General features: G+C 47.1%; 3 protein-coding genes across 3 annotated transcripts in view; 1 reads left to right on the forward strand and 2 right to left on the reverse strand.

Annotated features, from left to right (window-relative positions):
• The window catches only part of LOC115462111 (E3 ISG15--protein ligase HERC5-like), a 178,594-nt gene that overhangs the window by 107,139 nt on the left and 45,051 nt on the right, over positions 1-26,404 (forward strand). Inside the window, exons 17-18 of the mRNA XM_030192148.1 lie at positions 14,268-14,465; positions 25,797-25,940. Coding sequence (XP_030048008.1) covers positions 14,268-14,465; positions 25,797-25,940 — 342 coding nt within the window. The remainder of the gene's footprint in view (positions 1-14,267; positions 14,466-25,796; positions 25,941-26,404) is intronic.
• On the reverse strand, positions 285-620 carry PIGY (phosphatidylinositol glycan anchor biosynthesis class Y). The gene has a single exon (XM_030190679.1). It carries the CDS (start codon positions 597-599, stop codon positions 378-380), a length of 222 nt encoding a protein of 73 aa, XP_030046539.1. The 5' UTR covers positions 600-620; the 3' UTR covers positions 285-377.
• Positions 597-13,595, reverse strand: PYURF (PIGY upstream reading frame). The gene is made up of 2 exons (XM_030190678.1): positions 13,402-13,595; positions 597-772 (listed from the first exon to the last, which is right to left on the reverse strand). Exons 1-2 carry the CDS (start codon positions 13,578-13,580, stop codon positions 625-627), a joined length of 327 nt encoding a protein of 108 aa, XP_030046538.1. The 5' UTR covers positions 13,581-13,595; the 3' UTR covers positions 597-624.

The following is a 26,404-nucleotide window of genomic DNA, read 5'->3' on the forward strand; positions in this document are numbered from 1 at the left end:
ACTGCTGCTTCAGCAACTAGGATCTGTTGACATAGCAGCACCAGCACTACCTCCACCACCATAGGGTCTGGGCAGGAGATCCAAACTTTGAACCCCAAGTCACAGCACAGAGTGCAGAGGCCCAAGCTAAAGAGCCAGCCTGGCACGCAGCATACACAGGGAAACAGCTCTTCATTCTGCTTTCATGATTCACCCACTACTACTACTTGTTTTAAATTTTGAAAAATGACTTCACGTGACAGAAAAAGCACTATGCACTCAATTAAAGTTAAAAAGTCAAAATGCAGCTTTCAGTTTTACGCTTTATTTTTCTTTTAACATGAGTCATAATAAATGCTTTCCATTAGCACTGCAGAATTAGAGGATGGGGGAAAAGGTTAATTGTGCCTGAACAGTTTAATCCCCATCCAGGTCCACAGGTGGAAAAAGACATAGACAGGGATGGTGACAGGGAGGATTAAGCTATAGAAACACAAGCTCGCTGTGTTGGTGCAGCCCTGGGGGAAATCGTCATCCATGGATGCTGAGTAGAATAAACCCACCAAGGACAGCAATGGGACAAGCACAGTTAATGTAGGTAGAGACAGAAATGTGCCCATCGCCTTCCCCTCAGCGCTGCTCCACTTAGTGCTGGCTCTGCTCTGGCTCCTCTTGCTTCTTCTCTTTTTGGATCATTCGTGCATCCTGTGGTATCATATTAGGCATCCCGTCAATGATGGGGTATGCTATTCCCAGCTCTTCATTAATTAGCTCATTAGTGGACTCTTCATACCTAACCCAAAAATGGAGAGCAGGTTTAAGAGTGTATTCACAGAAGGGAAAAAAAACAGAACAACTATTAACTGGTGGCTACAACAAATGAATAAATTTAGTGGTTTAGGTGTTGGTGCCAGTTCTGTGGGGATTCGCCTAGACCAGAGGTTCCCAAACCTGTCCTAGTATCTACCCCAGCCAGTCAGTTTTTCAGGATATCCACAGGGAATATTCATGAGAGATTTGCATGCAGTGGGGGCAGTGCATGCAAATCCCTCTCATGACTATTTGTTGTGGATACCTGACTGGCTGGGGAGCCCCCGGGACAGGTTTGGGAACCTCTGGTGTAGGCGAATTTCTGCAGATTTCTTACATGCCCAAAATGGAAGCAAACAGGGCAAGGTAAAAACTAAAATCATGACATGGGAGTAGACTTTAGGCACCCAGTATAAGAGGCTTGGGGAAGCTAAGGCTCCTGAACCACAACTTTCCCCACTTGGGGCTTTCGCGGTAGTGCCCTGTCTCTCATTCCCCCAAGCTGCCCACCCATATGTAGCAGATTTTGTTTGTTCCCTCTCTCTAGTCCATTTCTATCTCTGCCAGGCCCACTGTAGTACTTATATACAGCAAAGCCACGTGGGACTGCAGTTCCCAGCACGTTACAGCTACTGCTGGGCAAGAAAGGGTGGGGACCTTTGCTGCCCCAAAGCAAGCCACTAGACCACCAGGGTAATCTGAAGCATGTGCAGGGAGGACATCCAGGCCTGTAGGAGAGGTGGATGGATAGTATTGTGTGTGGGTGGGAGGGTGAGAGATGAAGCCAGTTAGGGTAGTCTCTGTTTCCCCTTCCTTGCACTGCCATCTACTACTACTATTTAGCATTTATTTCCATATCATCAAGCTGATCAATCCATAGACTGGTGGGTTGTGTCCATCTACCAGCAGGTGGAGATAGAGAGCAAACTTTTGCCTCCCTATATGTGGTCATGTGCTGCCGGAAACTCCTCAGTATGTTCTCTATCTCAGCAGGTGGTGGTCACACACAGCAGCAGCAGCTCTGGCTAGGCCTCCAAGCCTAATTTTTAGGTTTTGTTGAGTGCCTGGGGTTGAGGGCTCTTTTGAGCAAGTGCAAACCTGGTGGTGCCAGGTCCCTCCTTTTCTCCCCCCTCCCGCTGGCTCCGTTAAAAAAAAAAAAAATTTTGAACGGCCTTAAAGGCGTTTATTTCGACGTTTATTTAAGCGTCTATTGCAGCTACTCACTGAGACACCAGGTCGTTACAGCTCGGAGCGGACAGCAGGTAATTTTTACCTTTTTATAGCGGGCAGGGGGTTCCCCGATTTATCTCCACGTGGCATATGGCGTCGGAGGGCGAGGGCGCAAAGGGTCGCTCCCCGGGTCGCTTGAGCACTTCTAGAGGGGATGCGGGGGTCTTAAAGCCTGATTCGCCCTTCTTGGGTGACAGTTTCGTGACCGATGAATGTTCCGGTCCTTCCTCCGGCGTGGCGGTTTTTCCCGCCATAAACGCCCATCCCCCGCTCCTCGCCTCCGCCATCTTGGCCGGCCACGCGGCTCGGCCGGCTTCTTCTTGGGCCGCCCTTGAGGTTGGAGACATTAATGCCATGAACGCCCTTAATTTGGGCGACGGCACAGAAGCGGCTAAAAATAAGAGCCGTTCTTCCCGCGCGGCTCCTTCGCGGAGTTTCGCGCCGGACGCCATTTTGGATGCGCAGCATGTCTCTCCCCCGCTGTTGCGAGCGCCGGTTGAGAGCGCGCCTAGGGCTGTTGCCCAGGATGCGGAAGTGCACGGTCTGGGGGGTTTCTCCCCCGAGTTTGTTTTGCTGTTGCATCAGGCCTTCCTCATGCACAACGCTGCCCCCGCTCCCTCGTCTGGTAAAGAGGTTGAGGTTCCCAGAGGTAAACGCCCTCGGGTTGATTCTCAGGCCTTGGAGGAATTTGTCTCCTCCGATGTAGATGAGGGCAGCGTGTCTGAGGTCTCCCAACGGTCCTTTGCGGATTCCTTGGAGGAGACGGATTCCCGCTCGGATGGAGCGGATGACCCCTCTGCAGCGCGGCTTTTTCGCCCAGAGGATTTGCCCAACCTGTTGTTACAGGCCATGGACACTTTGAAGATATCCTCTCCGGAGGACGTCTCTCCCTCAGCCCCTGTTGGCTCTGCCATTATGCTGGGGACTAAGCGCCCGCCTAGAACCTTCCACGTGCATGATGCCATGCACACCTTAATTTCGGCTCAATGGGATGTCCCAGAAGCGAGCCTTAAAGTGGCTAGGGCTATGTCCCGCCTCTATCCTTTGGCTGTGAGTGAACGTGAGGCCTATCTGTGGCCTACCGTGGATTCTTTAATCACTGCGGTGACTAAGAAAACGGCTTTGCCGGTGGAAGGTGGCACGGCCCTGAAGGACGCCCAAGACAGGAGATTGGAGGCGGCCTTAAGGTCGTCCTTTGAGGCGGCTGCTTTAAGTTTGCAGGCCTCAGTGTGCGGCTCCTACGTGGCCAGGGCGTGCCTTACTATGGTGCAGCGGGCTTCCCCCTCGGACCATTCCTTGAGGGCTGATTGGCCAGCCCTGGAATCGGGCTTAGCCTATTTGGCAGACTTGCTGTATGATGTCTTGAGAGCCTCAGCTAAAGGCATGGCTCAGACAGTCTCTGCGCGGCGGTGGCTTTGGCTGAAACATTGGTCTGCTGACCATGCCTCTAAATCCCGCCTGGCTAAATTGCCTTTTAAAGGCAAGCTGCTCTTTGGGGTCGAGCTGGACAAAATCGTGACCGATCTCGGCACGTCTAAGGGCAAGAAGTTACCGGAGGTCAGGGCTAGGGCTAGTGCTCGTCCCGGTACCTCCAGAGGACGGTTTCAGGAAGCCCGTCGGTACCGCCCGGGCAGGTCGGGTGTTTCTGCCCCCTCTTCCTTTAAGAGGAATTTCTCCCCCAAGCAGCATTCCTTTCGCAGAGACCGCCGTCCCGGAGGTGCTCCCTCCGGTCCTCCCCCCAGGGTCTCGTACCCAATGACGGGGTCTTGGTCCACGCCCCAGTACAGATTGGAGGACGGCTGTCCTCGTTTCTGGGCGAGTGGACCACAATAACTTCAGACGCTTGGGTGCTGGAAGTCATCAGAGACGGCTACAAGCTAGAGTTCTGCCGACCCTTAAGAGACGGGTTTGTACTCTCTCCCTGCAAGTCTCCGGTCAAAGCTGTGGCAGTGCAACAGACTTTGGACAATCTGATCCGCCTGGGTGCGGTCGTTCCGGTGCCAGAAAGTCAGCTTGGCAAGGGGCGTTACTCCATTTACTTTGTGGTACCAAAGAAAGGAGGTTCTGTTCGGCCTATCCTCGACCTCAAAGGGGTCAATCGGGCCTTGAAAGTGCGGCACTTTCGCATGGAGACTCTCCGCTCTGTTATAGCGGCAGTGAAGGCAGGGGAGTACCTGGCATCCTTGGACATCAAGGAAGCGTACCTGCATATTCCCATCTGGCCTCCTCATCAACGCTTTCTGCGTTTTGCAGTCCTGGGACGACACTTCCAGTTCAGAGCCCTCCCTTTCGGGTTGGCTACTGCTCCGCGGACCTTTTCCAAAGTAATGGTGGTCATAGCGGCCTTCCTGCGAAGGAAGGAGTACAAGTCCATCCTTATCTGGACGACTGGTTGATCCGAGCCCCCTCTTATGCGGAGTGCGGCAAAGCTGTGGACCGGGTAGTTGCTCTTTTGAGCTCCCTGGGATGGATCATCAACTGGGAGAAGAGCCAGCTGCGCCCGACTCAGTCCCTGGAGTATCTGGGAGTTCGATTCGACACCCAAGTGGGCAGAGTGTTCCTGCCAGACAATCGGATTGTCAAGCTTCAGGCTCAGGTGGACCAGTTCCTAGTAGCCTCTCCTCTTCGGGCTTGGGACTATGTGCAGCTGTTGGGCTCTATGACGGCCACGATGGAAGTAGTGCCCTGGGCCAGGGCTCATATGAGACCACTACAACACTCTCTGCTGCAGCGCTGGACTCCGACGTCGGAGGATTATGCGGTGCGTCTTCCCTTGGATCCAGCAGTGCGCAAGGCGCTGAGCTGGTGGATGCAGACAGACAAGTTGTCTGCGGGAATGCCTCTGGTGACCCCAGAGTGGATTGTCGTCACGACGGACGCCTCGTTGTCGGGCTGGGGAGCCCACTGCTTGGGAAGGACAGCGCAGGGGCTCTGGTCTCCTGCAGAGGCGAAGTGGTCTATCAACCTCCTGGAACTCAGAGCCATTCGGTTGGCGCTTTTGGAGTTCATCCCGGTACTGGTGCTGAAGCCTGTACGGGTACTGTCGGACAATGCCACGGCTGTGGCCTATGTCAACCGCCAGGGAGGTACCAAGAGCGCCCCTCTAGCCAAGGAGGCTATGAGTCTATGCCAGTGGGCGGAAGCGAACCTGGAACAGCTGTCAGCGGCCCACATTGCCGGAGTCATGAATGTCAAGGCGGACTTTCTCAGTCGCCATACCTTGGAGCCCGGAGAGTGGCAGCTATCTGCTCAGGCGTTCTTGGACATCACGAAGCGCTGGGGCCGGCCGAGCCTAGATCTGATGGCGTCATCGGCCAATTGCCAAGTGCCGCGCTTCTTCAGCAGAGGACGGGACCCTCGATCCCTGGGAGTAGATGCTCTTCTCCAACAATGGCCGACACAAGAGCTTCTCTATGTGTTCCCGCCCTGGCCCATGTTGGGCAGGGTGCTAGACCGGGTGGCAAAGCATCCCGGCAGGATAATCCTGGTGGGTCCGGATTGGCCCAGACGTCCCTGGTATGCGGACTTGATCAGGCTCTCAGTCGACGATCCTCTGCGGCTGCCAGTGGAGCAGGGCCTGTTACATCAGGGTCCCGTGGTGATGGAGGATCCCTCCCCCTTTGGTCTTACGGCCTGGCTATTGAGCGGCAGCGGCTGAGGAAGAAGGGCTTCTCAGACAAGGTCATCGCCACTATGCTGAGAGCGAGGAAACGCTCTACTTCTACTGCTTACGCCAGGGTTTGGCGTATCTTTGCAGCGTGGTGTGAAGCAGGCTCTCTTTCTCCTTTCACTGCTCCAATTTCTTCAGTGTTGGCGTTCCTGCAAGAAGGTCTGGACAAAGGCCTGTCGCTCAGTTCCCTTAAGGTCCAGGTAGCGGCTCTGGCTTGCTTCAGGGGCCGCCTGAAGGGTGCTTCCCTGGCTTCGCAGCCAGATGTGGTGCGCTTTCTCAAGGGAGTTAATCACCTGCGCCCTCCTCTGCACTCAGTGGTGCCTGCGTGGAATCTCAACCTGGTGCTAAGAGCATTGCAGAAGCCGCCGTTTGAACCCTTGTCGAGGGCATCTCTGAAAGACCTGACGTTGAAAGCAGTCTTTTTGGTGGCTATCACTTCAGCCAGAAGAGTTTCCGAGCTCCAGGCGCTCTCATGTCGAGAGCCTTTTCTGCAGTTCACTGAGGCAGGAGTGACTATTCGCACAGTGCCTTCCTTTCTGCCCAAGATTGTTTCTCGCTTCCATGTGAATCAGCAGCTCTGTCTCCCTTCCTTTCGTAGGGAGGACTACCCAGAGGAGTACTCTGCTCTTAAATATCTGGATGTGAGACGAGTCATCATCAGATACTTGGAAGTGACCAATGATTTCCGGAAATCGGATCATCTGTTTGTCCTGTTTACAGGTCCTCGTAGGGGTCTGCAGGCTGCTAAGCCTACAGTGGCAAGATGGGTCAAGGAAGCCATTGCAGCGGCTTATGTGGCCGCGGGGAAGGTGCCGCCTATCCAGCTGAAGGCTCACTCCACAAGAGCTCAGGCGGCCTCGATGGCAGAGGCCGGTTCCGTCTCCTTGGAAGAGATATGTAAGGCGGCAACTTGGGCTTCGGCCCATACATTCTCCAAGCATTACCGCTTGACTGTGGCTGCTCGGGCGGAGGCCCGGTTTGGAGCTTCAGTGTTGCGGTCAGGGATTTCTATGTCCCGCCCTGGGTGAGTACTGCTTCGGTACATCCCACCAGTCTATGGATTGATCAGCTTGATGATATGGAAGGTAAAATTATGTATAATCATACCTGATAATTTTCTTTCCATTAATCATAGCTGATCAATCCATAGCCCCTCCCAGATTTCTGTACTGTTTTGGTTCTGGTTGCATTTCAGGTTCAAGTTTAGTCTTCAGTTACTTCAGAAAGACTTCGTGTTCAAGTTTTTTCACTTGGATTCTTCAAGAGTTAAGACGAGTTTGTGTTACAGTGAGCTGCTGCATTCCTCTCCCCTCCGTTTTACGGGGCTGGATTGAGATTTAAATTCTGCCGGCACTCCCTCCCGCTTCGTGCGGCTGTAGGGCAGGTTTGTACCCCTCCCGCTTCGGCGGTGTTCGGGTCAGTCAGCTCCTCCCGCGGTTGCGGTTGCAGGATAAGCCAGATCCCCCCCGCATCGGCGGGTGTGGTGTCCCTCCCCCGCTCCGCGGGGATGAGCTGGACGGATTCCCCTCCCCCACTTGTGTGGGGATGAGCTGGGTTAATTCCCCTCCCCCGTTTCGGCGGTGGTGAGCTGGGCAGAGTGTCCCTTCGTGGGTGTAATTCTCTAAGTGCTGAGTCCTGCGGATGGAGCTTTGATATCGACATACTAAGGAGTTTCCGGCAGCACATGACCACATATAGGGAGGCAAAAGTTTGCTCTCTATCTCCACCTGCTGGTAGATGGACACAACCCACCAGTCTATGGATTGATCAGCTATGATTAATGGAAAGAAAATTATCAGGTATGATTATACATAATTTTACCATAGCGCTACAAAGTGTACGCAGCACTGCACAAACATATAAGAAAGACAGTCCCTGCTCAAAGAGCTTACAATCTAATAGACAAAAAATAAAGCAGGCAGAGCAATTAATTTGTAGAGGAAAGAGGAGAGGAGGGTAGGTGGAGGCAAGTGGTTACAAGTCAAAAGCAATATCAAAGAGGTGGGCTTTTAAACTAGATTTAAAGATGGTCATCACTGTACACTCAAAACAAAGCAAACCTATGAGCTGCTTCATCCACGTTGTTCTTTACTGTTGGTAGCATTTTTATTTAATCTCACTTACATTTTCAAACGTACCGACTTGTGCAGCATATGGATGTACACAGAGGAAGTATAATAACAGAATAACTTTTCATAGGTAGAGTAGTAATTTGTTTATACATTGTAATCAGTGTGTCATTTGGAGTTGCTAGTTAAAGGGACACCCTAGCACTGTTATATTCATGCAGAGGTGTTTTTTTTTTCTCCTGGTAATGGACCACTAAAACAGACATCATGTTATGAGAATCAGGTGCTCAACATTCAGAGTTTCTATCTATTTATTTACTTATTTATTACATTTATATCCCACATTAAACATGAATTAGGTTGAAACTTGGGAGCATTTAAACGCTTGTTTTTTCCTCTGCCTACATTAAAAGGAAAAGGTATCATGTGGGAATTTGCTCCTTTTGTTTTGTGGATTGCAGTGGTATATTATGAAAATGCACTTGCCTTTTTTTTATTACTATTTCACAGACAGGTATTGAATAATGAGGGAAGGGTTTCCTTCATGTAGAAGTTCTGTTCATCGTCTGTGTAAATGTGCCAGCATTGTCCAGTTCAGCACACTATTAGCTGCCAAGTTTATACAAAGTTAATATATGTTAAGTAGAAAGTAAATCTGTTGCCTCAGGCTGCTTGCTATGTTTTTATTCTTTCACCGTTTCATTATTGCTACCATGTATTACATATTAAGGGCATTTGATTTAAACTTTGCTTTAATTTGTTTATCCAGTCCTTACATGCACATGGTTTTTGCTTTTTAAACCGAAAGGTGAATCCTAAGGGCGGTTGAACAAACAAACATATAAACGGCGAGTGACCGACTCACTCGCAAATGCGCAGTAGAGACTTCCTTCTCTGTCCCGCCCCCGCGTCAATACGTGATGACGAGGGCGGGACAGAGAGGGAAACTGCACCGCCGAGGTTGATACCGCTCCCCCCCACCCGCGGTCGCCGCTACCGTTACCCCCCCTCCCCCACACACACACCCGGCCCCTCTCTCCGCTACTAAACTTACACATCCATTCGCTGGAACGCAGCACGCACATCAGCTGAGCTGCTGTCGGCCTTCCTTCCCTGCCTGTGTCCCGCCCTCGCTGACGTTACGTCACAGGAGGGCGGGACACAGGCAGAGAAGGAAGGGCCGACGGCAGCTCAGCTGATGTGCGTGCTGCGTTCCGGCGAATGGATGTGTAAGTTTAGTAGCGGAGAGAGAGAGGGCCCAGGCCGGGTAGAGGGATGGCGGTGACTCCGGGGGGGGGGGGGGGGGACGGTAGCGGTGGCGACCTCGCGGGGAAGGAAGGAAACCCCAATACCAGCCCGTTTTTATGGGCTCAACGGCTAGTTAAGTATAAACTGTATTGTTTCTGACTTTACTTGTTTTAGACTGCTTTGGGTCCTGTCAATTTGTACATCTGCTGTCTTATGATGATTTATGTTACTTTTACTAGAATTTATTTACTGCTTGTAGAATCTGGCTTTCTTGAGGGGGGGGGGTCAAGGTGATTACAACACAGCAAGGGCTGGGATGGAGGAGATTACTTGTGGTGGGGACGGGTTAGATTTCTGTCCCCGTGTAACTCTCTAGACTGTATTAGAAAATTGGTCCACCTCTGTATACTTAAAACTATGCTGATAAGACCACAATCCTATGGTTTACTCTTAACCCCCTTTTACTAAGCCACACTAACGGTTGCTGTACAGCAATGCCAACGCAGCCCATTCAAAGTGAATGGGCTGTGTCAGCATTAGCGTATGGCAGCTGCTAGCGCGGCTTAGTAAACAGGGGGTTAATTTGTTAAATATTCCATAGTCTATTTAAATCAGTGATGGTATTCAACTAAATACTGAATGGGAATCAAAGGTTTTGGGGATATTGGATTCCTCGTTGACTATGGTACCTCAATTAATAGTTTGGTTAGGAAGGCCAAGATGAAGCAGCTTCACTTTTTGCGTTCCTATTTTTTGAGGGATAATTTTAGAATTATTGTGATACTTTTGATTCTTGCTTTATTAGACTATTGCAATTCACTTTATTTAGGTACAAATGCTAGGTTGTCCCATTAAATTCAATAGATCCAGAATTCTGCTGTTAGACTTATTTTTTGTAAATCTCATAGTGAACATGTGACTCCTCTATTGAGGTATTGCATTGGTTGACGGTACAGACTAGGATCTGTTTTAAGGTGAGATGCCTAGTTTTTAAAATTCTGGAAGATAAATTTCCAGAGGGTTTGTCTCATTTACCCAATACTCAAGTTCTATTGTGACCACCAGGTGTCATAATAAACTGCTTCTAGGTGTTCTGATGATTAGGTCTGCTAGATTCAAAGCTTTATTTTCTCATTCTTTTTTATTTTGGGCATTTTATCTATGGAATAATCTTCCTTCAGAAATATGAGTGTTGAAAGGCTCCTTTTGCAAAACTTTTAAGACATTTGTTTTGATCTTGGTAGGATTTGTAAAAATTAGAGTTTAAGTAATACAATTTTTGTTTTTGACTTTTGAATTTTTGTGTTGTAATTTGCTGATGTTTTTCATCTTGTTCTTTATTTTGTATCTCACTTTGCTTCTCAAATTGAGGGAGTTGGCAGATAAGTCTGCTAGAACATAACTTAATAAAATAAGCTCATTGTAAAAAATTATTTCTTTTAACCTGGGATAAGTATCTTCAATCCTTGTCCAACAGAGCCCGCAGCTTGGTGTTGTACTCGATATCTGGCGGGGGAATATAAAGAGAAGCAGAGAAGAAGGGACTAGATAAGGTGGGGACTGGGGCACCCCGCGGCTTCAGATGGCACAGAGTCGAATTTGAGGGGGAGAGAGAAGAAGGGATAGGGGAGGGGGAGGGTAGGAGATAAAAGAAGAAGCAGGGAAGAAAGACGGGGTTACTACAGAATGGACATAAAGAATATTTCTATTTGTACTTCGCTGGGAGACTTAAAACCTGGGGGGGGGGGGAAGGGGTTAAATGGGGGGGGGGGTAGAGTGGGGTAAGATGGGGAAGAAAATGTTAAATGGTTGCTGTTCAGAATGTTTCTATGCTCCTGTTTAAAAGTTAGGCTTTGTATTAAGCACATGATAGAGTTTGTTGTGTACTTATCTCCAATTTTATCAATACAAAATATTGAAACATAAAAGCTAGAAGGATGCCTGGGTGCACAGGCTGGTAGAAAAAAGGAGGTGATGATACCCCTATGTAAGACCTCATTTAGAATATTGTGTACAATTCTGGAGACCGCACCTTCAAAAAGATATAAACAGGCTGAAAACTCTCTTGATTAGCGAAGAGTATTGTGGGTAATGTTTACTAAGCCATGCGAGATAAGTTGTATTTAATGTATAAGCCTTCCAGAATTTGAAGAATTAGAACAATGGTGGGAAGTTAGGGGAGGAGGAATATAAAAACAACAAAAAAAGGGATGATATAAGTATTTGTCTGTACATATTTGAGCAATTGGGGGTTATAACTTGAAGTGTGTAGAGATTGTTCAGTATTGCTCAATTTTTTGTTTGTGTGAATTTTTATGTATTACCAATAAAAATCACTGCAACATAAAATGAGCTCATTGTGAACACTATCCACCCTACAAGTTTATTTTGTGAATGTACATGAGGAATTGTGATATTGCATAAATATGTGTTTTTGGTCCTAGTCCTAGTCATGCATCCAAAGGTTATAAAATATTTTCAAGAAAGCCAGTTATTTGGTTAACTTATTAGTTGAACATAACCACAAAAGCAAGGTATAGTCGCATTTTCAATATGGTAACACTAGAACCCAGCTTAGAAACAGGTTATTTTGAGTTAGTCTTCACTGGACTAAACTTGTTTTGTTCTGCTATCACCATCCAGTTGGACAGGCAGTGCCTTAAAAGGTGGAGGATACTTTTTTTTTTTTTTTTAAATTTGACATTTATTTCCCAATTTATCCCAACCAAACTCGGGTTCAATGTGTCTTAGGTTTGAAAATACAGTGAGGCAGAATAATAGAATTCAGTAATATCATGGAAGCAAGTTGATAGATACGTCAGAAACATTTAACCAAGTTAAGATTAGCATATATACTCAACTGGGCATTTTAAAGTCTGTCCTTTTAATGATGCTGCATGTTGAGAATTCATAGCCATAAGTATAGATAAGTACATAACATAAGTACATAAGTATTGCCACACTGGGACAGACCAAAGGTCCATCAAGCCCAGCATCCTGTTTCCAACAGTAGCCAATCCAGGTCACAAATACCTGGCAAGATCCCAAAAAAGTAGAAAACATTTTATTCTGCTTAGCCCAGAAATAGTGGATTGTCCCCAAGTCCAAATTAATAATTGTCTATGGACTTTTCCTTTAGGAAGCTGTCCAAACCTTTTTTAAACTCTGCTAAGCTAACCGCCTTTACCACATTCTCGGGCAACAAATTCAAGAGTTTAATTACATGTTCAGTGAAGAAAAGTTTTTGCCAATTCATTTTAAATAAAAGTGATCTGCATGAAACAAAATATTTAATTTTGACATAAAACCACTTGCCCTGAAACAAGTTCAAAACAGAATAATCTATTTGTGTATCTAAAAGGTAAACTTCTATAAAACAGATGAAGACGTGATTCCATGTGCCCCTATTAAAGGGGAGTTTAAAATTCTACTTCCATTTAATTTCTATATATTCTATCATCTCTATAACACCAGGCTTCCCATGGCAGATTACAACAACAGTTAAGATGAACCAGTCAGGAAACAGGATATCTTCACTGAAATTTATCTGTATTGTATAGAACAGTGTAGAAAATGAGCACAAAATACCGAGTTTATAATTACTGTTTCTACCTGCTACAATACGTTTTGAAGCTGTTTTTGTGATATTCCGTTTTTATTTCATCATATTCATGTCGGGGAACCTTTTCAGTAAATTAAAAAGCTCTCCAATAAGTACAAAAATAAAATAAATAAAAATCTTTTCTCCTCCACCTTTTAAGGCACTGCTTATCCAAGTAGAACAGCTTTAGACTTCTTACACCCCAAAGCAGTCCCTTATTTCTAATAATCTTTTGCTATTGTTTTGGGTGTACTGAAACCGCGGCAAGCTCCGCCTACTGGCTTCAGCGCCCCTATGACGCGCCCTTCCAGCGCGGGAGCACTACCATCATGCTGCTGCTGGAAATTAAAAGGGAAGGCAGTGCTCGTTAAGGTAGTCTGGCATCCTAAAAATCCGACGAACATTCACGGGTTCAATGGAATTTCTGTTATGTCCGGTCAACCCGTTTTTTATCTTGTTGGAGGGCATCCCAAACCCCAGCTGCAACATAGTAGGGCCCCAAGAACTGAACGAATCGGACAGATAACCCAAAAAGCCGGAACCAGAGGAGCCTGAGCCAGCTGCAGCTTCATCCTCCCAGCCCTTAAACTGATCAGAGGGAGCTCAGCTGAGCTGCTCCCTTTATTACCGGGAATGGAAGGGACAGAGTCCCTGTTTACAAGTTACAGCAGCTTCACCCTTCCCCAGGCAATTTCTCAGACCCAGATGAGCAACCACAGACAAAGAAAATGATTGTTCTCCGAGTCCTCTCGCTACCCCCCTCCCCCAAGGGGGAAAAAGTGACAAACGAGTACCTGAGAGGTTTGTGGGAGAGTGGGCAGACGAGGAAGCTTAGCAGCTCGGGATTAAAGCACTTTTTGTTGCTGGTAGGGTCCGGGGGATTGGGGGCAGCTCTGTGGGGCGCGGGATGCAGCAAACGCCGGGTGACAGCACTAGCTCTTCTTCCTGTCCTGCAAGCAGCGAGCCCCAGCATGATGCAACACGCCCCGGATGCCTTCTGTACCTGGTGCAAGCAGTTAGACAGCCCTCCACCTCCCCCTACCTCTCACTGGGGTTCCCAGTCAGCTGGCGAATTCTTTATTCTCAGCCACTCTCTTTCCAGCAGCACTTGTTACGGGCAAGAGGATGAGTGAGTACTTGCATTGCATTATAGAAAGTCCCAGCCTTGGGCTCTGGCTCCTCCCCTTCCCAAAAGTGGCCAAGCCGGACTCCGGAGAGAAATCCACTGCTGCACAGGGTAAACCTCGCCTCCATCTCTCGCCCAATTACACACTGATTTTTACAGGAAGGAAAAGGCCAGAGCAGCTGATCTCAGAGACCCTCCCTTCGAGATTTTCAAGGGCAGATTTGTTCTGCTGTACTGGTATTTTGCCACCGCGCAATCAGTGCTTCAGCAATTTCTAGTCTCCTTCGAAAGATGTAATCTCATGAGAACTCCAAAGTGGGGGCGGGGGTTGCTCCCAGAAAATATTGTGAATAGGTGAATTGATAAGCCCGAAGAATTATTTTACCTGGCAGGAGGGAGTGGCAAAATGTTAGAGAAACTGACACTCAGACCCCAGCAAAACGCTGGAAGATCTCTTAAGCGTGCGCTTGTGATAGAGAAGCAGATCCACTTCAAGCTGAGAGTGCACGGCCTCTTTAAGTGTTTTGCTACCAGGAGATTGAGCAATTGCAATTTTGCAAAGCTGGTGAATTTCTCTGTTGCAAGGGGGAGGGGGCTAGAAACAGATCTGCACTTTTCATTAAATATATTGAAGACAGTGTGAGAGAGTGGGGATTGTCAGGTTCTCAGAACCAGGGTGGAACTGCTGCTTTCAGGAGTATTTACCACGAGATAAAGGAAGAACAAAAAAAGGTATGCTAGTGTTCACTTTCTGTCTTGCCTCAGAGACAGAAGTAACCTTCTGGAGATCTCCTGGCCTCGAGTAAATCTTTACTCCCCAGGCAGAATTCCAGGCAAGAAAAACTCTGGCTACTAAATAAGTATTAGATTATTACAGTAACCAGCCAATGGCAGGACAGTTTTCAAATTTATGTAAATTATTGTGCAAGATCATAACTGCATTACTTGCAATTGAAGTACCAAAAAAAGAATACAAACAGTATGCCCCCCCCCCCCCCCGGCACCCCCCAGAACTACCTTGCATTCCTGGGTGGTCTAGTGGTGTAGTCGGGGCAGGAGCAGTGCTCCAGTCAGCAGAGAGCAGAGTTGGAATGGGCAGGAATAACTGGATTGCTCCTGCCCCAACTACACCACACCCCTAGACCACCATGGATTGTAAGATAGACCCAGGGGGCCTACAGGTGGAAGATCTCTTAAAGAAGCAAACACTTGTGGCAGAGAAACATATCTACTCAAGGACGAGAGTGCACCACGGCCCCTTCTGCGGGAGGTGGTCGAGATGCAAATGGTAACAGAATTCAAAAATGCGTGGGATAAAGACAAAGGAATCCTGTTTAGAAAGAATGGATATAAAGAACATTAGCAGAAATTAGGTAGCAACACTGGTAATTGGAAAACAAGAGCAGGGCAGACTTCTAGGGTCTGTGCCCTGATCATGGCTGAATAGATTTAGGTGGACTGGAGTTGAGCTTTTCAGGGGCTTTGATGACAGCTTCAGAAATTTTAGAGCAAGAACAGTGCTCATGTTTGAAAGAGAAAAACATCTAAAAAGTGGCATAAAGCAGTATTTGGATACTTTTCTTACAAAAACGTCCAAATCAGTATTTTTGAACCTGTTTTGCAGACGTTTGTCTATGCAATTTGTCTACACGTACGTCCAGATCACAAGAGGGCTTGTCTGGCGCAAGGGCGTTCCTAGCACTTGGGTTTTTTACAGCCATAATGGAATAACACAAAAACGTCTAGGGTTGAAACTGCAACATTTTGGCCTAGATCTGTTTCTAGAATGAATAAGGCACAAAAAGGTGCCCTAAATGACCCCTCCTTTACTCCCTCAGTGCTCATTGACCTCCTTCAACCCCCCAAAAATATGAATAAAAATACTACTTAACCAGCCTCTATGACAGCTTCAGATGTAATGGCCAGGTCCATTAGAGCAGTATGCAGATCCCTGGAGTAGTGTAGTGATGGGTGCAGTGCACTGTGGACAGGTGGACCCAGGCCCGTACCTCCCCCTATCTGTTACACTTGTGGTGGAAACTGTGAGCTCTCCCAAACTCACCACCTACTGTACCCACATATAGGTTACCCCCTTCACCCATAAGGGCTATTGTAGTGGTGTACAGTTGGGGCAGTGGGCTTTGGAGGGCTCAGCAGACAAGATAAGGGAGCAACGGTAAGATATGTACCTGGCAACATTTATATGAATTCCACTGCAGTGCCCCCTGCTGGGCAGTTGTTATGATGGTGTGAAGAAACAGTGTATTTTAAGCCTGTAAAATGTATTGGATATTTTCTTTCATTGATATCTTGAAGTGCATTTCTCCTATTTAGCCAGCAGGTGGTGTTTCTTTGTTGTAATCTGTTACAGAAAAAAAATGAATGTTCTCTGTTTAGTTTAACACAAACAGGAAACAAGAAACAGTATATTTTTACAATGTTGTGTGCTGGGCTCTGATTGGCCTAGAGTTTGAGGTTAGCTAGCAGTTACTGGTTTTGAGTTCAGTTTCAGCCTGGGAGACGAGTGAGAGAGAAAGCTCTTTGCTGAAGCCCTTTAAAAAACAGTTATATTTTATAACTGGTAAACAGCTATGTGTTACTGTTTGCTGATTTCACTTTTTCTGTCCACTGTTCACAGGTTTTATGAGAATAAACACAATTGTTCACTTTGCTTGTCTGGACTGATAATCCTGGTGGTTTGTGTGTTGGGTCTGTGAGTGATTTCTGGGAACTCTAGGGACCACTGGGAGTGTGGCCTCCAGTAACCTAGAAATCACTGGGGATAATTTGAGAATGGGAGACTCGCCCAGAGGCGGTTGTGACCCAGTTGGTGGGAGGAGGGTTCTAGTGTAGAGCACAAGCAACAGGTGAGAGGTGGACCTGATCTGTGCTGAGGAGAGACCCTATAAGTGGCCATGGGGTAACCCCAGGCAGGTGGCTAGGCATTTTATTTATTTATTTATTTGTTGCACTTGTATCCCACATTTTCCCACCTATTTGCAGGCTCAATGTGGCTTACATTATGCTGTAGTGGCGATCGCCATTATCGGAATGAGAAATACAGAGTGGTATTGCATTAAAGTTTATAAGTGACACAGTACTTTAAGCAGTCAGGTATAGAGAGTTCATTTTCGGACTGAGAAATAAAGTGGTATTGCGTTAAAGTTCAGTGGTGACAAAGTAAATTAAGCAATCAAGTATCAAGGGTTCAGTTTTGTCCAGTTGTGGTATAAGTTTCGTTATCTGGAATTTAGGATAGATCATTGTGGTATGTCTTTTTGAACAGGTTGGTTTTTAGTGATCAGACTGTTATGACTGTTGGAAGGGGTTGGGGGAACAGGCAGGGGATAGGGAAGCCTTGTGGGGCCCTTATCCAAGTATGGGCAGCTCCTTGAAGTCACCTAGGTGCGCCAAAATTCAGTCGCTGTATCCAGATAAATATCATTTTGTGACAGATGGTTTTCAAAAACCTTTGGGACCCACTTATTTGTTGATTGTTTTGGATAAATGGATTGCTGATTTTGGCCCTTATGATATGGAAGACCTCTTGACCCATTTGCAGGAAGCAACAAAGTTGGCAAAGAGTATTACATTGCAAGAGCTGCAGTATAAATTCTTAGTGCGTGCCTATATACATCCTTCTTGTGCAAGGAAAATGGGTCTCTCAACAGATGGCAAATGCCCTAAATGTGGCATGTTGGATGCAACATACAAACATTGTGTTTGGGACTGTGGCCCTGTTCGTCGAACTCTTTATGGCAGCAACTTGGTCATCTACAGTGGGGGAAATAAGTATTTGATCCCTTGCTGATTTTGTAAGTTTGCCCACTGACAAAGACATGAGCAGCCCATAATTGAAGGGTAGGTTATTGGTAACAGTGAGAGATAGCACATCACAAATTAAATCCGTAAAATCACATTGTGGAAAGTATATGAATTTATTTGCATTCTGCAGAGGGAAATACAGTGGGGGAAATAAGTATTTGATCCCTTGCTGATTTTGTAAGTGTGCCCACTGACAAAGACATGAGCAGCCCATAATTGAAGGGTAGGTTATTGGTAACAGTGAGAGATAGCACATCACAAATTAAATCCGGAAAATCACATTGTGGAAAGTATATGAATTTATTTGCATTCTGCAGAGGGAAATAAGTATTTGATCCCCCACCAACCAGTAAGAGATCTGGCCCCTACAGACCAGGTAGATGCTCCAAATCAACTCGTTACCTGCATGACAGACAGCTGTCGGCAATGGTCACCTGTATGAAAGACACCTGTCCACAGACTCAGTGAATCAGTCAGACTCTAACCTCTACAAAATGGCCAAGAGCAAGGAGCTGTCTAAGGATGTCAGGGACAAGATCATACACCTGCACAAGGCTGGAATGGGCTACAAAACCATCAGTAAGACGCTGGGCGAGAAGGAGACAACTGTTGGTGCCATAGTAAGAAAATGGAAGAAGCACAAAATGACTGTCAATCGACAAAGATCTGGGGCTCCACGCAAAATCTCACCTCGTGGGGTATCCTTGATCATGAGGAAGGTTAGAAATCAGCCTACAACTACAAGGGGGGAACTTGTCAATGATCTCAAGGCAGCTGGGACCACTGTCACCACGAAAACCATTGGTAACACATTACGACATAACGGATTGCAATCCTGCAGTGCCCGCAAGGTCCCCCTGCTCCGGAAGGCACATGTGACGGCCCGTCTGAAGTTTGCCAGTGAACACCTGGATGATGCCGAGAGTGATTGGGAGAAGGTGCTGTGGTCAGATGAGACAAAAATTGAGCTCTTTGGCATGAACTCAACTCGCCGTGTTTGGAGGAAGAGAAATGCTGCCTATGACCCAAAGAACACCGTCCCCACTGTCAAGCATGGAGGTGGAAATGTTATGTTTTGGGGGTGTTTCTCTGCTAAGGGCACAGGACTACTTCACCGCATCAATGGGAGAATGGATGGGGCCATGTACCGTACAATTCTGAGTGACAACCTCCTTCCCTCCGCCAGGGCCTTAAAAATGGGTCGTGGCTGGGTCTTCCAGCACGACAATGACCCAAAACATACAGCCAAGGCAACAAAGGAGTGGCTCAGGAAGAAGCACATTAGGGTCATGGAGTGGCCTAGCCAGTCACCAGACCTTAATCCCATTGAAAACTTATGGAGGGAGCTGAAGCTGCGAGTTGCCAAGCGACAGCCCAGAACTCTTAATGATTTAGAGATGATTTGCAAAGAGGAGTGGACCAAAATTCCTCCTGACATGTGTGCAAACCTCATCATCAACTACAGAAGACGTCTGACCGCTGTGCTTGCCAACAAGGGTTTTGCCACCAAGTATTAGGTCTTGTTTGCCAGAGGGATCAAATACTTATTTCCCTCTGCAGAATGCAAATAAATTCATATACTTTCCACAATGTGATTTTCCGGATTTAATTTGTGATGTGCTATCTCTCACTGTTACCAATAACCTACCCTTCAATTATGGGCTGCTCATGTCTTTGTCAGTGGGCACACTTACAAAATCAGCAAGGGATCAAATACTTATTTCCCCCACTGTAAGTATTTGATCCCCCACCAACCAGTAAGAGATCTGGCCCCTACAGACCAGGTAGATGCTCCAAATCAACTCGTTACCTGCATGACAGACAGCTGTCGGCAATGGTCACCTGTATGAAAGACACCTGTCCACAGACTCAGTGAATCAGTCAGACTCTAACCTCTACAAAATGGCCAAGAGCAAGGAGCTGTCTAAGGATGTCAGGGACAAGATCATACACCTGCACAAGGCTGGAATGGGCTACAAAACCATCAGTAAGACGCTGGGCGAGAAGGAGACAACTGTTGGTGCCATAGTAAGAAAATGGAAGAAGTACAAAATGACTGTCAATCGACAAAGATCTGGGGCTCCACGCAAAATCTCACCTCGTGGGGTATCCTTGATCATGAGGAAGGTTAGAAATCAGCCTACAACTACAAGGGGGGAACTTGTCAATGATCTCAAGGCAGCTGGGACCACTGTCACCACGAAAACCATTGGTAACACATTACGACATAACGGATTGCAATCCTGCAGTGCCCGCAAGGTCCCCCTGCTCCGGAAGGCACATGTGACGGCCCGTCTGAAGTTTGCCAGTGAACACCTGGATGATGCCGAGAGTGATTGGGAGAAGGTGCTGTGGTCAGATGAGACAAAAATTGAGCTCTTTGGCATGAACTCAACTCGCCGTGTTTGGAGGAAGAGAAATGCTGCCTATGACCCAAAGAACACCGTCCACACTGTCAAGCATGGAGGTGGAAATGTTATGTTTTGGGGGTGTTTCTCTGCTAAGGGCACAGGACTACTTCACCGCATCAATGGGAGAATGGATGGGGCCATGTACCGTACAATTCTGAGTGACAACCTCCTTCCCTCCGCCAGGGCCTTAAAAATGGGTCGTGGCTGGGTCTTCCAGCACGACAATGACCCAAAACATACAGCCAAGGCAACAAAGGAGTGGCTCAGGAAGAAGCACATTAGGGTCATGGAGTGGCCTAGCCAGTCACCAGACCTTAATCCCATTGAAAACTTATGGAGGGAGCTGAAGCTGCGAGTTGCCAAGCGACAGCCCAGAACTCTTAATGATTTAGAGATGATCTGCAAAGAGGAGTGGACCAAAATTCCTCCTGACATGTGTGCAAACCTCATCATCAACTACAGAAGACGTCTGACCGCTGTGCTTGCCAACAAGGGTTTTGCCACCAAGTATTAGGTCTTGTTTGCCAGAGGGATTAAATACTTATTTCCCTCTGCAAAATGCAAATAAATTCATATACTTTCCACAATGTGATTTTCCGGATTTAATTTGTGATGTGCTATCTCTCACTGTTACCAATAACCTACCCTTCAATTATGGGCTGCTCATGTCTTTGTCAGTGGGCAAACTTACAAAATCAGCAAGGGATCAAATACTTATTTCCCCCACTGTATATGGCTGCCGCTGGGAATCAACCCTGCAGCGTTACCTTTTGGACAATATGGCTCATATAGAGGAGGGCACATGAGTGTTAGTTTTATCCAAATGTATTATGATCCAATGGATCAAGGATCAGCCCTTTACACTTATGCAATGGTGAAATCAGATGTATGAACTAATGCTTATGGAGCGCCATACGGTTGAGGCAAAGGGATCCCTTGCAAAGAAACAGTTCCTTAAAGTATGAACGCTTTGTTGATGAGAGTCCATTCCACTTTTTTTAATATATTGGAGGTGTAACTTTGAAATATTGGCATATTTCAGATTCCATGGTTATAGAGTCTAAGGGTTAATTGTGGATATAAGGGATGGGGAGGGATTGAGGGATTGGTTGGGGGAATATTATATAAAAATTTGTAGTCACATTATAGAATTGGTTTGTATTGCAGTAAACTTGGGAGCCACACCAGGAGACTGCGGCCTAGGCCCTGCTCCCCCGCCAAGACCTGCAGGTGCATCCTGGTGCAGGGCACGGCCTGGGGACGTGACAGTACCCCCTCCTCAAAGGGCCTCCTCTCCTTGGTCTGGGGCAGAGTGTCTGGGGAAGCTGATGATAGAACTTCCTCAGGAGCAAAGGAACCAGACTAGCAGACTTCCACAAACTGCCCTCAGAACAATAGGCCCTTCTGGAATCAGGGATTTCCTGGAACGTGAACCCATGATCCGGTTCTTCAGGCACGGTACAATAAGTAGGAGATTGTGAGAGTTCCTTCGATAGACCTTTCACCATGGCCTGGGTCTTGGATGCTAAGAGCGAACAAGTTTTATGCGGAAGAAGATTCCCTCCTAGTAGGAGATCCGTGGCATCCTTGTTCTCCTGACGCGGAGGACTTGTCTCGGCTTGCTGCTCGAGGCAGACCTTGGCCTGAGCCCCACTGGTCCGGGGAGATCAGAATGCTAGCCGTGGCTAGGGTGACAGCAGATGTCTCGGAGTCCAAGCAACGTTGGTCACAGGTATCACTGCGTCCAAGCAACGTTGGTCACAGGTATCACTCTAGGCAGTGATATTGCCTCTCTCCCAGTCTACCGTCGGGTTGTGTTTCTGTAGCCAAGGCAACCCAAAGACAATGAGCTTCACGGATGTCTGGAGGACATACAAAGCAATGTCCTCCCTGTGGTCATCTATGCCCAGGTGTAGCAAAACTGTCCAGGTTTTGAGATATCCTTGAATATTCCCATAAACTAAAGAGACCGGAATGGTCTTAGGCAAATCCTAGGTAAGAATTTTGAAATGCTGTACAAGAGCTTCATCTATGACGTTCCCGCCAACTCCAGAACCCAGGAAAATCTCGACACTTTTCTTTCCTTGATGCAGATCAGTGTTTCCCATGTCGGTCCTGGAGTACTCCCTTGCAAATCAGGTTTTCAGGATATCTGCAATGAATATGTATGAAATAGATTTGCATACAATGGCGGTAGTGTATAAAAATCAATCTCATGTATATTCATTGTGGATATCCTAAAAACCTAACTGGCAAGGGGGTACTCTAGGACCGACTTGGGAAACACTGATCTAGATCAAGCCCTGCCGGTATTAGAAATAGAGTACTAGAAGCCCTGGGGGGGGGGGGGGGGGAATCCAGCGCCAGACCCAAGGACTAGGCTTGAAGATCCTGACTTTTTGGGGTATAGTATCCCTTTTCCCCACAATAGAGGCATAAATTCAATGTCCGACACCTCCATTTCTCCTGAACAGAAATAGGAGAGCAATTCACCTGCATGGGTTCTTCAAGATCAGGGGTTGGGCGGTTGGGCCCTCCTTTGACTAAGAATACATGGGGCATAAGTAGCTAGGCACCTACAAAGATGTCTTCCCTGAGGAGCGCCATTTCCGAGTTCGCTGCTGGAAACTGATATCTAACGTTGCAGAGACACATAAGGTCATCCAGTGTAGTACAGAGGTCTTGCCTCGCCAAGCTTATCCTTGATTTGGGGTGCCAAACTCTGCCAAAAAGCTGCGACGAGACTCTCGTTATTCCAACTCAGTTCAGAAGCTAAAGTAGGGAATTGGATAGTATAATCACCCAAGATCTCTATCCTCTGCTTTAGTCGAAGAAGCTCAGAAGCTGCCTATGTGACTTTTCCTGGTTCCTCGAAGACTCTCTTGAACTGTCCCAAGAAACTGTGGAGGTCATTGAGCATTGGGTCGTTCAGCTCCCATAGTAGTGATAACCACACCAGGACTTGACTGACCAGCAAGGAAATAATGTAGGCCACCCAGGCCCTATCGGAGGGGAAGTTTCTAGTTTGAATGTAAACAATTATATGGCACTGGTTAGTAAATCCTCTACAGTCTTTAGGGTTCCCGTCATTCCTCGGGGGGGGGGGGGGGGGGGGGATGGGGGATGAGACGAATACCTGGAGTTGTGGATGTGGGCACCGAAGCAGGGACTGAAGAATAGGCCAAGGCCTGGGGTGCCACTGGCATCAGGTGGTCGATTGGACAGGGCCCGAACAAATCCTGCAAGTTGTTGGAACTGGTCCATGCGAGAAGCTAGGTCTTGGACAGAATAAACAGGTGCTAGAGCTGTAAAGCCAGTTGCTAGAGCAGATGTAAAGTGGGTGATTGGTCTGAGCTCACGGCCTTCGCAATCTGTCACAAACTCTGGGAAGGTGAGCCCTTGGGCCGCCGCTGGGTTGTGGCTAGCGGCAGACGAATCACCTGGGCTTGGCTCAACACTAGGCAAGAAACTAGGCTAGGCCGGCTTGGACTGGAGACTAGCAAGGTAGGCTCAGCTGGTTGGAGACAAGGCAAGGCCAGAGCTGGAGATGAGGCAGGGCTGGAGCTGGACAGGAGACCAGGCTGGAGATAGGCAAGGCTTGAGTCAGGCAAGACAAGGCTAGCATTACAAGAGGCAGGCAAGGCACCTCAAGAGACCTGTTGTGAAGGCAATGGGAGGCTGGACCCAGTCACCCTAAATGGGCCTGGAGAGCTGTCTTCAGTGGGGAGCACCCAGCCAGTGTCCCACCAAAGGAACCTCAAAAGGCGCATGGGCGCACGCACCTAAAGACACCATTGTCCGACCACAAAAGAGTCCGGGCAGGAGCAATGCCCCGAAGCACCAGAGGCTGTACCGCTAGTGGCCCACTCGATCCTGGGAGCCATCCCAGGAGACCGCAGCCTTGGCCCTGCTTCCCCACCAAGACCCGCAGGTGTGTCCTGGCGCGGAGCACGTCCTGGGGCTGTGACATTACTGTTCTACAATCCTTCTGCTTTACTTTTTCTGTCCTCTAACTCCTTTACCGCTGGGATCTTCGCTGGACATCAGGTGGCAAGAATAGTTCCTGGGGAAAAGCCTCCAGTATCTTGTGTTCCTCCTGATCTTTTGGTCCTAATTAGCTCCAAGCATTTCCTCTCCACTGGGACATCCCCCCCTCTGCCCCGAGTACAAGACAGCAACTCTTCTTGGAGTTTCTCCTTTTTTCCTTTGCCGCAAGACCCGAATGGTTCTTCAGGGCCCACCCTTCCCCAGAGCCTGAACCTTCCCTTTGAACATTTAGAAAGGCAAAAAAAAAAAAAAGAGACAAAAGACCTGTCCCTGGCAAAACCTGTGCCTTAAATAAGCCAAGGCTCCCCTTCCCTTGAGCACAGCCCAGTTGGGAAACCCAGCAAGTACAATCCTAGGGCTCTTTTCCCTATGCTGCTTCCTGGGCAGCTCCAATCCTGAAAGGGCACAGCTAGAAAATATACTTTCCACTGCAAGGGCCTTAGTGTATACCTTGGTCCCATCCACCTCTTGTTTCCCCTAATTTCTCCCCAGTTCACCTTATCCTGATTTTGTGCTTGGATTATTGCAATATTGTGTAAGTTGTGAGTACTCTTTCTTCAGTAAAATGTTTGCAGACACTCCAGAATACTTTTGCCTGATTCTTATGTAGAGCCTATAAGTTGATTCAGCTACTCTGCTATTAATTCATCTGCACTTTCAGAGTTAAATATAAAGTGTGGCTCGCCGTATGTTAGAACACACATGTTAAGATCATTTAAAGAGCATCATCTAGCATTGCCCCCACCCTTAAGGGCAAGGCTTGACTCTACAAGGTATAGTGCTCTTTTCTTTCTTGCACCATCACTCTGGAATGATCTTCCCTTTTAGTTTGTGTGGAACTTTCAGTAAATTTAAAACAACTCTTAAAAGGTATTACATTCAAAAAGCCTATGGGGCCTAGTGGATGAGGCGCGCTGGTTGGGCTTGCCACTTGCTTGCACATACCTTGTCTTTACTTACTTTTGTCTCTTATTTATTTATTTATCACATTTGTATCCCACCTTTTCCCACTGTCTGTTGTTCTTTTCAAAAATTCTTACTTATTATGGTAAACCGCTTAGATCTATGGAGCAGTTGAGGTGGTATATCAAGTTTAAATGAACATAAACATCCTCCTTTGCCCAGTCTTTACTTTCTCCACCCTTATTGTCTATCTCCACCCTTACTGTCTATCTGCTATCGCCTCCTCTCACACATCATGATCCCCATTCCCACCTCTTGCCCTTTCAAGTTTCCTACATCATCTTAGATGTCAAAAGACGTGCTGGATGTGGTCCCAGAAACATCACCCACATCCACCATCGCTGGAGACTTCTTACATTGACCAATGAGGGCAGTCACATCCTACAAAGAATCAAGTGTTCACCAGGACCACTGTGACCACCAGGCCTCTGCACTACATTGTTATAGCCCCTCTTGATATGGCATTTCCAATGTTTCATTCAGTACATCTCATTTGTGCCTTGTAACTTGATAGTGCAGGTTTTTTGAGAAATGTGGAATGAAAACAGCATTGGGTTTTCCAAGCAAAAGGGCAGTTGTTTTTGCTGTTGCATTCTTAAACAAGACAATGAGTGTGTTCTCTCCTTCCCCAAATAAGTTGTTGCTGTAACTATATAGTAAACTGCCATTACAATTAATAGGTTTATTAGTTGCATGCAGTAATTTATTTCTGGAGGCTTGGTCATTGTGTCCACTAGTGATAGCTGTCAGATGTGCACCTGATCACGCTTCAGCTTGGCCACCATACCTGTGATTCTTATCAGTTTGATCTTTGCAGGTGATATTTGTGGGTGAGCCAGGGATTGATCGTCATGGGCTATCCATGGAATTCTTTACTATCATCACAAGGGAGCTCTCTCATCCTAAGGCAAATATATTCAGGCAGTTCGCGGACTCAGGCCGAGTTTGGTTCCCAAGCCATGTAAGTACTAAAACATTTGGATTGCCTTTCTTTTCTAAAATACCATTTGTGGCTTTGTATGGAGGATTTCATTTATGCTGTCGCTGCACATTAATGCATCAGATTGCCTTAAAAATACACGCATTAGCATCAACCAGGTCAAACTTCAAAAGCAGTTATCCGGACAAAAAGCTGCTGACTGGGATATTCAGAGGCAACTTATAGAATAAGATCAATTGCACATGTAATTTAATTTATTAATGAGCTGATACAGTACAGTCTTGATTATCCGATATAAATTGGACCGATCCGTTGTCAGATAATACGGAAGACACTGCATATACCCCTCAAACCAATGCATAAACAGAGTTCCTGATTTTCAAAAATTGTCCTAAAACAAAGATTTTTAATAGAAATAAAGGTGTTGATGTCACGGGGGAGTCTGTCAGATATGCCAGATGGTTGGATTAGCGAAGGTCAGATAA

This window comes from Microcaecilia unicolor, chromosome 2, assembly GCF_901765095.1.
Source record: "Microcaecilia unicolor chromosome 2, aMicUni1.1, whole genome shotgun sequence".
Lineage (NCBI taxonomy): Eukaryota > Metazoa > Chordata > Amphibia > Gymnophiona > Siphonopidae > Microcaecilia > Microcaecilia unicolor.